The sequence below is a fragment of the Rhamphochromis sp. 'chilingali' genome (genome assembly GCF_963969265.1).
Source record: "Rhamphochromis sp. 'chilingali' genome assembly, chromosome: 11".
Taxonomy (NCBI): Eukaryota; Metazoa; Chordata; class Actinopteri; order Cichliformes; family Cichlidae; genus Rhamphochromis; species Rhamphochromis sp. 'chilingali'.
The window spans coordinates 21,395,205-21,411,532 of record NC_137938.1 but is presented as its reverse complement, the minus strand read 5'-3'; the positions used below and the strand labels follow the sequence as shown (position 1 = coordinate 21,411,532).

General features: G+C 40.1%; 1 protein-coding gene across 1 annotated transcript; it reads left to right on the top strand.

Moving 5' to 3' along the window:
• The first annotated feature begins 6,456 nt into the window (after positions 1-6,456).
• Positions 6,457-9,689, top strand: ino80c (INO80 complex subunit C). The gene is made up of 5 exons (XM_080896797.1): positions 6,457-6,742; positions 7,981-8,100; positions 8,205-8,316; positions 8,755-8,822; positions 8,928-9,689. The coding sequence occupies exons 1-5, from the start codon at positions 6,563-6,565 to the stop codon at positions 9,057-9,059; spliced, it is 612 nt and encodes a 203-aa protein (XP_080752923.1). The 5' UTR covers positions 6,457-6,562; the 3' UTR covers positions 9,060-9,689.
• The last annotated feature ends 6,639 nt before the right edge of the window (positions 9,690-16,328 follow it).

Sequence of the window (16,328 nt, the reverse complement as noted above, 5' to 3'; positions counted from 1 at the left end):
TTATGATGGTTAAAGCAGCCTTTTTTTCAACTGTACATTTTTTTTTTGCTTCAACACGTGCGCTGATTCATATCTAAGTGATAATCAAATATATACAAATGCACATAAGCTAGGAAGGATCCAGGCAGGCGTACAGGCCTGCTTGTGCTCAAACACACACAAACGCTATCCATTCCCATTAGAGACATTGACACACACCCAGCACCAGTCAATGGCCTGCTTACATAGATCAATAAGTTTTGCTTCAGGTTGCGGCTTACATGTTTGCCTCCCATACCACACAGAGCCACTAGAGCAGAGAGCTACCTCACTGGCTTACACAACGTTCTATAAAATTGCTCACAGCATGTGTGCATTTTTCCACCAGAAAATCCCCAATAAAAGCTTTTGTTTTTTCTCGTTTTTTTTTTAGCAACAGGATACTTGAGAGCAACAGAAAACAGCTTTCCTTGTTGAAAAGAAGAGCTCTGTGTGGCACCCAGGTGAGTTTAGGCTGTACGCTTGACAGCTGGTGCCAAATCTTTTACTTTGATGTTGGTGGTTCTGCCCTGCTGCTCCAGACGACTGTTTGACCAAATACAGCAGGTGATGTGTTCATTAGAAGTAGCTTGTGCAGGTCCAGTGCCCCACAGCTACATCTCATAACTTGAGCCATAAAACATTCATATATGTTTGCAATTGAGCTTAAGTAGAGTCTCTAGATATACTTTATTGATGTAGCTGGCAGCAGCAGTGTCTCAGTACTGAAAAATGAATGAGGCATTTGGAAAGACCTTCTGAATCAGCATTTCCCTGGTGAGCCTCGTCCTCCAGTCACAGTGAGGACGGGGAAAGAAAAGTAGCTGAGCAGCAGCAGTCTTCCTCTGTGTGTGTCTAAAATACATACACACAGCTTGAGTTCATCAAGGTCTTCCCAGCAGCTCGGAGGGCACCGAGTTGAATTTGGATGTGGTAGATCTTTGTTGTGTAAGCTGGCTAAATGCTGACAGGTTCTTCCCTGGTGGGCCAGCACAGAATGATGGATTTGCTGGAGGCACTTCCCCCTCAAAGGTGTTTGTGTAAAACACAGTGACTGAATGACAAGAGCACAAGCATGTACTTCCCAAGGCATGGCATAATGCTCTGATCAACAAGTAGATTACTGTAGACCAGTTCAGGCTGCAGACACACACTGAACAGCAACATAATTAAAAGCACCATCAGGTGAAGTGAATAACATTGATGTAGTGTTCCCAATGTCCCAGTGTATTCTCCCTGAATGATAAGCATATAGTGATAAACTAAATTTCATAAGAATTGCTTGAATGAGTTGGGTCAAATTGTGCCCTTGACTGTTCAGTAGAAATTTATTATTATTTTACCATGCTCACTTGGATAGGCACATGTGAGGGGCAATGAAATGTATGGGAAGTAAAGGCGATTACATTTTTGGATTTCTTTAACCGCTGCATAAATATATTTCCTTTCTTGTGGAATTTCAGTGGAATACTGTGACGGGGTTGCAAGCAGTTAGTGCTTCATTTCACAAGGGAGAATGCCTGGAAACCACATTATATGATAAAGAGCAAATGGGCTTAGATTGCTTGGAGATCTAAAGCAGTTGCGGTTGACCTAGCTCTTGTGGACATACCATGACTGAGATGCCTGATAATCTGTACAGACATCAGCCTATATGTTTGTATGTAATTTGTAGAATGAGAGCAGATAGCAGCACAGAACCTTATGACTCAAGATAAGAGGCTGTAAGCTGGTGCAGAAATCTTTGCAGGAAGGAAAAAGTTAAGCAAGCAGTACTATGGATTTCTTAGGAAATAAGAGAAAGTCTAGTCCCACAGTTCATGTAATCTTATTGCCAAAAAGAGAAAAGAAAGAAAGAAATACTGTTGTCTTTGGAAATTTGTACGAACATATCTGGAGCTCAAATAGAGAATAAAACATCTGAGTGTGGAAAGATTACGAGTTTGTATAGTGTAATCAAAGCCTCCAAAGTAAAATGAAACAAGGTCACGAAAAACTCACTGTAACCCTTTGCAGCATTATTATTTGAGTCTACTGAGAATCTAAAAAAGAAACTTTCCTTAAATAGGGTGACTGGATACCAACAAACTGAATGTGGGCCACAGACTATTTATGTGGTGCAATATAGGACATGTTACTATTGCTGAGAGCTATTCTGAAAAATCTCCAATCTCTAACTTAAAAAAACCCAAAACAACAAAATTATACAAGTTAAAGGTTTAACAAATGTACTGCATTTTATCTGAATGCAATTTTCCCAACTCTTTCACTAAGAAACCACAGGAAGTATTCAAGAAAGCCTAAAATTTGCATTAAAGGTCTTACGTACACATGTACAAGTATGTACATGTGTCTTTGTGCATTTGTGTATTCCTTGGTTCTAATTCAATAATTCAATAACTATTAGCTGTTATTTCAGCAACTGTTGTGCGATAATAGCCGTTGAGTTTCGGATGCAACTCATAAATGTATTTTTGCAAGTTAGAGCTAATAAAAATGAGGGTCATTGTTTCAATGAGTGCAAAGGGGCACAATGATTAAAGATGCTGTACAGTCCCACGTATACTGGGCACCTGGCCGCCCTTCAGTATGTATTTTCACTCAGTATAACCCCTTTTTATAGGGATTCTTTATGGTTTGCCTCCAGTTGTGTGGTACCTCCTGAACAACACATGGTGGCAGCAATGTTCCACTGACAGGATTTTTTCTGTCACTGCTAAGCCTACTGACAGCTATATTGAAGGTGGTATTGGTTTTAGGAGAGTCAAGTCTAACAATCAAATAATAACGCATTCTGTTTCTTGGCTTCTTTCAGATACAGTGGATATGTTAACTTACATTCAAGAAGAACACTGACAACAGTACTGACATCCCTTTGTGATAATAGTTGTAATGTTTAACATTAAAATGTTCAATATTAATAATTTACTACTGCTCTTTTTAGTACAGGGTTGAAAATAATGAGCAATATTTTAAAATCCTTCAAAGGAATTAAGTTGAATTTAGAGAAGGCCCAAAAAGGGACACATTATCATTTTTCCATCTTATAAAATAGGCTGATTCATACTTATACTTAGCGGAGACTAACAGAGTCTCTACTAATTTGCAGGCATCCATCCATCCATCCATCCATGGTATCTGTTCTCCCAGTACAGAATCACAGGGGTGCTAGAACCTGCAGCTTGACAGGGCAGGGGGATAGGTTGCCAGCCTATGACAGGGCTAACACAGAAAGCACAATATTAAACTGAAATTCTTAATTCAGAGAACCTTACAGTCTCGGTTCCCCCCCCCCCGTCAGATCCATAGCTTTTTAAAAACTATTACACTTTCTGAGTAAATGAGAAATTTTGTTTCATGATTCCAGAATCCTTTCTACATAATTTCAAAAATACATGTGAACTGAATTATTACAATGCAAAATGATAAAAGAGTTTGATGAGGCTCACAGGTTAAATGGAGTAAATGCTGGAGCTTCATACTGATTGAAGCTTGATGTCATCCATTAGGGCAGCTCACTGGTGAAGCAATAAATACTGTAACTACACACAGCAAGGACCTGGTGAGTGGTTTATGAGACTCCAGTTCTCTTGTTGTGTCGTTTTCATGTCCATGTACAGAAGTGTGGCCACACTATATTTCCCCTCGGGATTAGCAGCGTGACCATAAAATCTGTAGGCTTTTAATGTTCTTGGTGGAATCAATCTCTCCTCTCAGCGTCAGCTTCAGTGGCTCTATGATGTTGTCACAGTAAAATCTGCTTGTTTTATTATTCGTTTAAAGTCCTTCTGTGGAATATATGGAAGGTAGGCCACAGCAAGGGGAACACTGTCATTTTTCCATCCTCTAAAAGTCAGTGTTGATTATATGGGAACTTCACATATTTTCAAGTAATACATGTTCTTATTTCAGAGGCCATGCATTTCAGAAAGAGCCTCTGAGTCACCAGTGACCTTATATCCAGTGGTTGTACTTGTAGAATGCAAACATTTTTTGAACACAGGCTTTCAGGGGAACAAACAAATGCAAAATCTTGCACAACTACATTATTAAAGAACAAGGACGCTGCAAAAAGATACAGGACCTGTGGCTGCTCAACTGAATGCAAAGTGGCTCTTACAATGTTTAAAAGGGGAAACATTAGTTAGACAGCTTTGGAGTTAATAAATATATAAAAGAACTATACAAGATCAAAGGAACCCCAACAGCCTTCATCAGGAACTCAATGGGGATGTGGTGAACAACACTAGAGGCCAACTTCAAGCCAATTGATCTACCAAAGACACGTCCCCTCTGCTGTTCTGCATATTCTGTTCTGTTCTGAACCAGCTCAGTGAGATCATTGACACGAGTGGTTAAGGATACAAACTATGGAATGGAGCAACTATCAGGCACCTACATGGACGGCATCAAGCTGTTTGCCAGGAATGAACGACACACTGATTCACTCATCGACACCACTAGGATGTACAGCAGCAACATTGGAATGTCATTGGGGTTTGAGAAGTGCAGTCGGATGGTAACAAAGAGAAGAAAGGTAGTCAGAACTGAGGGGATTGCACTATCAATAGGCAACATTGCAGACATTGAGGTCTGCGAAACTTACAGGCAAATGGGAACCATGAAGAAGCTGCTAGAAAAGCCGGAACCACCAAATACGTGCAGTGGGTCAGGCAAGTTCTGGAATGGAAAGAACAAGATTAAGGCATTAACACCTATGTCCTGCCGATAATCAGGTACCCTTCTGGGATGATAAGCTGGCCAAAGGAGGAGATAGAAGCCAGTGACATCAAGTCAAGGAAGCTTCTGGCCATGGTTTCACCCCAAATCCAGCACCCTGAAATTGTATGATAAGAGAAAGAAAGGGCATAGAGGACTAGTGCGTGTCAGAACCACTATCCAACAAACATCCATGGGTACATCAGGAAGACGGCCACAACAGGCCGTGTGCTTAGTGGATACCTCAATCAGCAGAAACCCAAGAAAGAATAGGAGCAAGGAGAAGAACCATCGTGGAAGGACAAGACCCTGCACGGTATGTACCACGAGCAGATGAAGGAAGTGGCTGACATCCAGAAATCCTACCAGTCGCTAAACACAGCTGGACTGAAAGACAGCACAGAAGCGCTAATCATGGCAGCACAGGAACAAGCCCTAAGTACGATCAGGCAAGACCCAGGCAGGCTGTGTAAAAATGCCCCTGAGACAATCCAGCACATAACAGCAGGGTGCAAGAAATAGCAGGCACGGCATACTGGAACGCCAGAACCAAGTGGCCGGGATAGTATACAAGAACATCTGTGCCGAGTAGACCTGGAAGTCCCGAGGTAAAAATGGGAGACACCCCTTCTCAGTGGAATTACCATCCCCATCCTAAATGACCACAGACCCCTTGTATACAGTCCCACAATGTTTCTGTTTCAATGTTTCTACACATACACCATGTATATAGTTTACTCACATATACATATATATTGCTTCTTCTTCTTTGTATATTGTTTTCTTTACTTTCGCACCTTTGTGGTCCTGTTATCCAAGTTCGCTGTGCCAGAAACTGCACAATGACAATTAAAAAAAGTTTGAAGTCTAAGTTCTAAGTTCTAGCTAAGATAGCTGAGACCGAGGTAAGATCCTGTGGGAGTTCCAGATACAGATGGACAAAATGGTGATGGCGAACAAACCAGATATAGTAGTGGTGGACAAGCAGAAGAAGACAGTCGTAGTGATAAACGTAGCTATGCCACCAGGAATCGCATTGATTTCAAAATCCTTCTGCTCACTTTTAAAATTCTGAATAACCTGGCCCCTAGGTACCTAACTGATCTCCTTGATCTGTACAACCCAAAGAGAGCACTTAGATCCTCCAGCCAACTGCTCCTAATGCGACCAAGTTCTCGTTTAAAAACCAGAGGTGACCGTGCTTTTGCCATTGCTGCCCCTAGACTCTGGAATAATCTCCCAGTTGATATCCGTACATCGGAATCAATTCAATCATTCACCTGTTCACTTTCGATGCAAATTAGTTTGACTTTCATTCAGCCTGCACTACACCATGTAATGTAATTTTAACTATTTGTTCCTTGTTCTGCCCACATTGCGGTTTTATAGTGAAGGACTTTGATGTACACTAGTCTTTTAAATGTGCTATAGAAATAAATTTTGAGTTGACTTGACGTGAGGAACCTTAGGAAGAAGGAACACCAGGAGATGGAAAAGTACTAAGGGCTCACAGAAGAGCTCAAGAAGATGTGGAGGGTGGAGGTAACATAAATATATATATTTATTTGTATATTATTTATATAATTTTAATAACATATATATGTTATGTTTTTACAATTAGTGGTTAACACAGTATAGTTTATAATCATCAATAAATATTAATGTCAACTATTTAGCGGCTTACGTAGGCGGAAATGAATTGATTCCACATCCGGGTGAAACGCTGTTTACGATCAGGATAGTGGTTGGCTCATGCTAAGTGCCGAGGGAGAAAACAACGTTTATAATTATATATTATAGGTACTTTGCTCCAGAATCACCACCTATGGCAACTCAGATCCCTATAACCGTCAAGACTCCCCCGCCAGCCGCCAGCACCGCCGCTTTCCGTGGGAAGAAACGTCCCGGCAGTCCCGCTGTTTCAGCCACTCAGCAGATCACCGGGAACAGCAGCAAGAAGAAGAAAGGGCAGCCAGTGGTTACTACAGCAACAACCCAGGCACAGGTAAAAGCTAACCGAGGCACAGTAAAACACCTCAGGTGTGTTGCAACGTCTTTTTGTCATTATCAAAAACTCGCACCAAGAGTTAGGTAATAATAAAAAATATGTCCATAAAAAAACAAACAAACCAACAATCAGCACGATCAAACTTCAAAGGCAGAAATGCACCGACTCGGATTGCCAATTTTTAAATTGTGACCTCCGATTTTCCTTCTCAGAACTATAATTGACTGCACATGTAAACTAAAGTCTTCTTTTCTTCTAAATATTATTTTCACAATAAGAGAAGTGATTAAAGTTTATAGTTGCCCCAAACGGCAGCAAGCTACAGGATCTTCTCTCACTCACACAACGAAAAATAAAGTGCTTTGCTGCTGGAAACGGGTACAGATGATTAACAGGAAAATGAGCTGATGCAGACCAAGCTTTACCTGACAGATTTTAGTTTACCAAAGAAAGCGGCTGCAACAGATTTATGTGACAAAACCAGTGTTATGTACTTTTCTTATTTTCCAGCATGTTTACCAGGCAATAGGACATCATCCGTTTTCTCTTTCCTCTCTCATTTTTTTATATTTTGCTCATACTTGATTTGGTCTTTTGCACATACCAAGGCTCTGAGCTTTGACACCTGTTATTAGGTTTGTTGTTATGAGGATTTTCATACTAGTCCCCCTGTGGTTAACTTTGGTGATCTTCATGTCCTCGATCACAGTGAGGAGCTTCCACGCTAACGACATGTCATTGTGTGGCTGAGAGAGTTTGTGTGTGTGTGTCTGTGTGTGCACGCATGGCTCACAACTGGTCATGTGGGAGGTTGATCAGTCATCGAAAAGGGCCTTAACCACTGGAAATCATCCAGTCCTGGGCCCTGGCCAATCAACTAGTGCATTTCTAGTAAATTTGATGTTTAACAACTCTCAGTGAATTAAAGTTTTTTAGACTTTTGGATTTATTCATTTGTTTTAGTTGTGTAAAAATGATTTTGAGACATTCCTGATATAATTTTTTTTTGTCATAGATTATGTTTGTATTTTGTATTTTCTTTTTAAAAAAACAAATTCTCTTTTGCATTGTTACTCCTGCTCAGGTATGATTGTAAACTATTTTTCTTGTTGTAAGCACCTGAGGTTTCAGTCTAAGCTGGGTATAGCCAACTTTTGCCATTTATGCATAACATGTTGAACATGTGAATTAAGTCAAACATGTTTGCTGTATATCTAACTGTTGTGTCTTATCAGATGACAACAGTAGAGACGGTGGCTGAGGTGAAGGCCGTGGGATCGGCGGACAGCGGTCCAACCAGCACCATCACAGAGTCCACTGTAAAGCCTCCACCATTTAAAGACCACACATTCATGGTGGGTGCATATGTCTGCATGAATCTGAGTTCATCCTGTTCCTTTGTTTCTCCTTAAATTTTTATTCTCCTTCTTTTTTCCCTCCGCTTTTCTAATCTTGGCAGCATTCGGGAATTGGCGGAGCAGCAGCAGGCAAAAAGAACCGGACCTGGAAGAACCTCAAACAGATTCTGGCATTGGAGCGTACCTTACCCTGGAAGCTCAATGATCCCAACTGTGAGTTTCTTCTTTTAACTGGAGTCATTTTTGCATTTGTCAGCTATAAACAATTCCAGCTCCATTTCCATTTTATTAAATGGTGGTGAATTAATACCAAAACACATTTTTTTGTATTTAAAATGTGACTAACAAAGCTGACATTTTAAATAAAAAGAGAATGATTTGCCATTTTAAAGCAAAAGCACAAATTACCACTTACCCCCCCCCCCCCCCAAAAAAAGGATTTGTTTTGTCCAACAAAGATTTGCTCTGTATTTTGCTCTAGTCATCTGCATCCCACCTGCAGCGACTCTCATCTTTAATGCAGTAGTTTGAGAATTGCTGCATTAGTAATGAGACTGATGAGACTTTAAAAGCCACTTTTCTGTGAAAATAGTGCAGATAACAGTACATTTCAAATTTGTAGTTCATCTTATGACCCTTTTGTGTTTGTAGACTACAACATTGATGCTCCGCCATCCCTAAAACCAGCCAAGAAATACTCAGACATCTCTGGACTCCCTGTGAGTAACCGTTCTGCTAAAAAAAATGTTTTAAGTTGGACAGTATTACTTTAGCCAAGTCTTGTACAAAGAACACACTGAGTAATCTCTCTTGTCTTTCCTCAGGCAAACTACACAGACCCACAGACAAAGCTGCGCTTCACATCTTCTGAGGAGTTCTCCTACATCCGTCTCCTGCCCACTGATGTTGTTACAGGCTATCTCGCTCTTCGAAAGGCAACGTGCATTGTGCCCTGACAGTCGAGCAAGGCTTCAAAGCTAAAACAGGTTCAAACCTGAACTCACCTCATGTCAGCGTAGGAAGCTGTCAGGCCAGCGAGGAGAGCAGGTAGTCTAGACAGTTGCTGGAGATCAAAAGCTGACTGTAGCTAACCGTTTGCACCGTTGTTAGTAGCAGGGTGAGCTACATCTTAATTGTTACTATGTGACAAAATCAATTAAACAAAATTGATTTTCCTTTCATCTAGAAAGATTGTGTTGGGCAATTGCTTATTCTTTTTATGAGGCATGTTTCTGTCAGTAGCTGGATGTTACATTGTAAATATGCCAGTGGGAAAAGTTCATTCAGAAGTCAGCAACAGGATGTGCTTCTGCTTATTCGTTAAAAAAAAATCTCCTCAAATGTAAATGTTATGTTCCCATTACGTCTCCCTTCTTCCTCCTTCCTCCCTGCTGTAGTAACTGTTTACACTCAAGTTTCTGTGTTCCACTTTGTTATAATGATCTGTGCTTTCATTGGTGGAAATGAAGAGTAGAAGAGCAATGTTTAACCTGTTTTTTTCCCCCCATCTTTTTCATTGACTCAGTTACTTTTCATAATGTGCCTATTAAAACTAGCTTGAATGTGGTACTAAAGTTTGAGTCTCTTTTCCACCCGCGCTCTCGTAAATGAAATGTGTGTAAATTTACATCTTCATTTACATCTTGGATAGTCACACAGTCAAAGAGAGATGAAGCCAAAAAGGTGTAATCAATATTTTTATAAGCAGCAAATCATCAGATGGACTTAATTTCACGCATCATTTACAAAAATATAGCGTTGGTTCCACAAGCAGCATTTTACGTACAATTTACCCCTCTACCTGAGTTAGAAATCGCACTTGGCAGGCAGCCACAATCATTTTCATAAGATATTTCATGGTGCTTTATGAAAAATTAAAGAACAAATTCTGTTGTGTTTCTCATGAGAGGGATTCCTATTATGCAAATAATAAAAATACAGGCTAAACAGCACAAATAAGGATACGTGAATACGACAAGAACCACTAAGCTGTGAGTCCAACCTGTTGAGACAGCGAAACAGGTGCAACAATCTAAATAATTTCCTTCAGTTCCTCCTTGATTTTTAAATTTAATTTTTTTTTTAAAAAATTTGCTCAAGATGTGTAATTACACTTTACCCTGTATCCTCCCTTCAGTCTTGAAGCCCAATACAAACAATAAGCCATGTGTTATCAATGAAGGACAAGCTGATATCTATTCTATACAGATAAACGGATCCCACTACTGCCTGTTCAGCTAAAACCTGTATATAAAGCATATATTATTTCTCGTAAGATCACCATTGCTGTTTAACAGCAGCTAAAACACCAATAACACTATCACACTGGGTGGTATGTTCCAGAAAAACAAACACAATGCTTCAGTCCTTCTGCAAAAGACTCGTCTTACTCGTGGCTGAGTGTTCTTCCAGCTCTGGGCTGGAGTGAAGCTGATGAAGGCAGTATAGTTTATCCATGAGCCGTTCCTGCTGTGGCATCAAAACCTCAACACCGTGATTAATGAACGTCATCAGAGCTTTCTACTACCCAAGCACACAGCCCAGCAGAGTGTCTCCATGCGTGTGTGCATTTACATTTCGGGCCCTCTTTGCTGCGCTCACATGCCAGAAGCTACACAGTATTATGTTGTGCTTAGAGTTAGGATTTATAGAAGGCCTCAAACATGCTATGTGAGGCTTTTTTGCATGACTTATATATGAATATTTGTGACATATGCATGCATAAGTGAGCGTATCTCACGCAACAGAAATGGAAACCAGCAGGTTTTGTGGTGCACTTGTCTTTGCAGTCACAGTTCATCTCCACTTGGGTGCGCCAGAGCTCTGCCCTTTCTGCCAAGTCTGTGTCCCATGATGAGTCATGGATGTCACAGCAGGGTGTCCATTTCTGAGCAAAACCTTGGCTTCGTTAAGTCGAACTGCGGCAGGAGAACTTATTCAGCCACTGTGGTGGTGGAGGATAAACACTACCATCTGAGAGGTCGTCATAAATTCAAGTTTAAGAAGAGTATAAGGAAAAATTAGAAATACTTCTGCTATAGTTGGGCTAATAAAGACACAACAGAGTGAAAGCTTACACTGACCGCCATGCAGACAGAATCCATAATTACCTTAAAGCATGTAATAAGACTTTAATAAACACGAGCACACTGATTTAAACAGGCTGATGATAATTATCACTAATTTCAGTATGGGCATGGCAAAGGATGTAAGCAATCGAGGACTACAGCTCAATCATATAATAACCGTCATTAAGAAATTGATTGTGATGTGCCTAAAAAGGCTCATCTCGCTTTGATGGAGGATTTGGCACCTGCTGCACTGCATAAAATGTGCGTTTTTGGAGAACACACACACACCGGCTGAAGTCAATGAGTGACTTCTCTGTCGGTTTTGTTTTCTAGTACTTCCCTCGCTGAACTTTTGCAGTTTTCTGAAAGTTTCTGATACCCTGTGGAGACACACTCTATGATCTAAAATCATCTTTATGTCTATTTTCATCCAGTTTGTCTCAGTTTTTTTTCAGTGTCACATTTTAGTGGTGGTGGAGCTGTACTTATTTATTTCACATCCAGCACATGGAATTTTTTTTACAGGGCAGCTTTTCGCCTACGTTATTGGGCCTATTGAACGTAAACAGGACATGAAGCAAGGAAAGCATCATTTGGGACATTTAACTCTTCAGCGGATACATAGTTGTTACCGCATATGTCCAGGTTTGCAGAACTTATTACCAGATCAGATTCACAGCTTCACTGGCTTCACCTGTGCTCTCACATTCAGAGAGGAGCCCTCAGAACTATGTGGACACATGGGCAAGCCCTTCACAACAGACAGGGAAAACTCTAATGATAGCGGTCATGTTACATTATTCATCTGCAATCTTAAAGTATGTAAGAAAAATTCAAGAGAGCTAGTCTCAAATGCCAGGTCAGAAAAATGGACTAGCAGCTCTGGTAGGCTGATCAATAGACAAACTTCAGCTCCTGCCGAGTCAGCAGGGAAACTTTCATATTTATGTTTCTGACCTATTGGAACAGCAAAAGTAGCAGAGTGAACTTTTTTACTCCCTGTAAACAAAGACTTAGCAGTCTGTATCCGTTTGATGCTACTTCAACACCTGAATTATTGTTGAAGCACAATGTTTATATTGGATATCAGTTTCACAGTAGATTCAGCATGAAGGTAAATATCATGCCGATAACAGTGATCAACTGTTATTGGAAAATTTCAAGATGAAAATAATTCATTTTGATTCCACAGCTTCTCTCCAGACAAAATAATTTAGTAGAGCTGAAGTACTAAAAAATTACAGAGATAAAACAACTAAAGAAAAATATAGCTTTGATTTTTTTTGTATCTTCTAGAAATCAGCTCTCACGCTGATCACATGTGGATAGATCTTAAAAAGGGCGACGTTCCCAATGTCCTTAAATTCTAGTTTCAATCTTCACGTAACCACACTGTTAGAGATGTGAGTAGTGCCACTGAATCCAAATCAAGTTCTAAACAACAGATTGGAAAGATCTGACTGGTGATGACAGACAAACTCTCTGCGGACGGCCTCTTTTTCCATCACAGCTGGCGTTCAACACACACCAGAAAATGAAGCTGCCTGTGGACCATTCCTGTAAATGCAATATTTAATTTCTCTTGTCTGTTTATGGATTTTCTTCACTAAGAAGACGGCTTCCAGTTCTAGAGTCGCTCTTTTTGATCTTGTTGAGATTATATATAGAAGCTCTTTTTTGTCCTCGGGATGATGATTTAATGTGAAAAGAATGTATCTGAAATGCAGTGAAACTCTTAAATGCCCACGTATCAAGTATAGATTGTATAAAAAGATGGACATAGCTAAAAATAAAGCTAACATGTACTACATTGTTTCTGGTTAGGAGGCACGAACTGTGGTCTAAAAAGACATTTGGAAATCAGGGAGACAATAAAAAACCGTTCATGATGAGGTTATAGTTTCAGTCACCAGTTTCACATCTTACTGATTACAAAATCCTTCTCATTTTGTAATTTACTGTGCTCATCTTTTAAAACATCTTTTACATTCTAAGATAAGATAAGATAAGATAAGATAAGATAACCTTTATTAGTCCCACACGTGGGAAATTTGTTTTGTCACAGCAGGAGTGGACAGTGCAAAAGTTATGAGGCAAAAATTAGAATACAATAAGAATAAATACAGTACACAACTGTACAGAATAGAATAAAATAAAAATACTATATACAGTAGAATAAAATAAAATAAATATACAATAAGATAAAAATAGAATACAAATACAAATACTATATACAACTGAGTAAAAATACAACGATGACAGAAAGGATTATTGCACTTAGTATTATTGCATATGTATGGATCTGCATTATTAACTGATTATTAGTCTTTCACATAACAACTTGTGGATAATGATGGAGAATTTTCCCGCCTGTTGCTCAGCAATATAGCTTTCTGATACTGCTCATCTGCCCCACTTGTCCAATTTCCTCAAATTTCTTTAAGGCCATATTGGACACCATGCAGAGATATCCCAGGTTTTCAGCTAACAGCTCTTTGCAAATTACCTTATTGGTGCAAAAATGCTGTTTTATATAATATTTTATAACATTTTATAACAAACAGTATTATTATTAGAATTTTTCATACATTAAATGTAAAAAATAGGAATAAACTAGGTTTTTGTGACCGTCTGCTAACAACAAAGCGAGGAATTAAAGTTGGTTCTTTGCTAAATTTTCTGTTATGTGTAGACACAACACTGATGCATCCCTTGAAGTGGCTGTAGCTCAAATATCTTTGGTTAGGTTAGTTGCTTTCTGATGCCTGGTTCTGAGTGTGAATGTTAGAAAGTGCTTAAGAGCACAGGGAAAAAAGTGCTTGTGTGAATTAAGCATGTCGTATCACAAGCCTTTTAGTGCTCAGGTAGAATAGAAAAGTACCATATGAGGTACTAGTAGAAAAGTCAATTTTTTAATGCTCGAATGATTCACGGGTCAGTGTTTAGTGTCTATAAGCACACATATAATAATCAGAACCAAACGAACATTTTTTCATCTTTGCTTTGGTCTTGGAAGAATAAACAGATATAATGTGCTAACTGGTGAACTTAAGTTCTGCCGTTCTGTCAGATGCCACTACTGTTGCAGACATATACAGACAGTATTCAGTGCCTGGATGCACTGGCTGCTCAGCATTGGACAAAGAGAGATGATGGTCCTCTTTCGAAGAGCAATAAAATCTACGGTGGACATTTCTAGGTGTGCCGGTGCAATAAGTCACAAGTTTCTCAGTCAGGACTGTCTTTCGATTTTCCTTGCTGGTTAGCTGTTAGGACCAAAAATGACTTTGAATATCATAATTTAGACCTCCACATTGAAAGCTTACACAATGCTTTTAAATGTGATGCCAAAGGGTCCTTTTCAAGTTGACATATGGGATGAGCTGGGAATGAGACCCTTCTCACTGCTGCCATAAACCTGGTGTGTTATGGAGCTGACACCAAAGGACACCTTGTTTATATCTGTGGTCAGTAAAACGGCAATATTTCATGTCCTGAGAATGAGAACAGGCTAGGCAGACAGCAGTAGCACTCATCAGCGCATTCCTTTTATCATTACCAAAATTTCTTTTGTTTTTTGGGGGGATTTTATTCGCCTTCTTGGGAAGCCTTTGCCCTTTGCCACTGCTTGTGTGATTTGGCACTGTCCTAAGAGGGACAGACCATGGGAAAACAGATTTTTAACCATAGCTGATCATGCTGTGGCTGCCCACACAGTGACACAGTTTCATGGTTCATTTAGCTAAGAAGAAGCCCTGATGGCTGCCTCAAGGAGGCCCACGGTAGCAATTTTTCACCCCCTTGTTTGAATGCAGCCTCAGTGAATGCAATGAGTTACCAGGTGTTCTTGTGCTGCAGAGGTCAAACGACAGTGTCATCAGATAGCTAATCAACTCGTTCAGATATCATTACACTGGGCTAAATCCCTGTTAATCCCACTGAAGATTCAATCAGTGCTCCCTCACAGGTCAGCTTGCTCCCCTCTGTGTGTATGTGCGCTCACATGTGGGCATAAGGGACAGAAAGAAAGGCAATTCTTCATGCTGATAGACAATGATTGTCCTTCAGTGGGCCACATTCGCCGTCTCCTCTCCGTCCTTCTCCTCCTCTTCATTTTGGTGTCCTGTCTGCTCCTATCTCTCCTCAACTTCTTTCCCGTCTTCTTTCTCCTCTGCCGAATCTTCTTGGGTTTCTGATTGATATGCCTTCTGCTGTTCTTTCTCTCTCAATCTTAGCAAGCACTGCCTATATCGAAAGGCTCTGGCTCAGTCCTGTTTGTATGTGTAACTTTCATCCATATTGTATCTACTTTTACTTGCCCTCCTCCCCATCTTTCTCCTTCTCAGATTAGCTCCATCCATCGAACACTGCCAAACCTATAGTCGGGTGAATAAAGTGTCATTGGACAGAGAAAAAGGTAATAGGCGGGGTGTGACCCCACAACCTTCTCTACAACAGATGGAACCAATCTCACAAATCCGAGACAGACCATCTATTCATACCAACCAAGCGTGGTGTGTGTGTGTTTGCTTGTAATGATAGTGTCCATCCATTCACACTGCTTCTGGTGACACAACTCAATGCCTCACTGTGCTTAAAAGCTATTACACATCAAGGCTAGATTTGTCTGCTTTCAGGTGTGTGTGTGTGTAATTTCAAACCTGTGTCCCAAATCTGATGTTTTACCACCAGCTCAGCTCCAAAAGGCAGTTCACTGTCTGAGCCAAACTGTGCAAATTTCTGCTGCCAAATTGGAAAAATTATCTCAGAAGGATTTGCCTGTACTGAAATATTCGGTTTCTCCAAAGGGTGCAAAGATTTTATCACACAATTATGCACTCAGATCTATACAAATGAATCCATAAATGGGAGCAGTACGCTCACAGTTATTGTTTCCGTGTAGCAAAAACTAACTCAAAGTAAAAAGTAACGTTTAGCTGCAAAATTCTCTATTTTGTGGCTGTATGAAAGAAGCTGATATTGATACTGCAGAGGCTTTATGAGATACAGTGTCTCCAATATAAAAACTCTCCCTTCTCTCTCTCTCGCGCACACACACACACACACACACACACACACACACACACACACACACACACACACACACACACACACACACACACACACACACATTCTGAGACACACTTTTATTGC

Bases quoted from the DNA above. Each gene is read 5' to 3' on its own strand.
- ino80c (XM_080896797.1), top strand. From the start codon at position 6,563: ATGGCAACTCAGATCCCTATAACCGTCAAGACTCCCCCGCCAGCCGCC. The intron at 6,743-7,980 runs GTAAAAGCTAAC...GTGTCTTATCAG, and splicing joins CAGCAACAACCCAGGCACAG to ATGACAACAGTAGAGACGGT. The intron at 8,101-8,204 runs GTGGGTGCATAT...TAATCTTGGCAG, and splicing joins TTAAAGACCACACATTCATG to CATTCGGGAATTGGCGGAGC.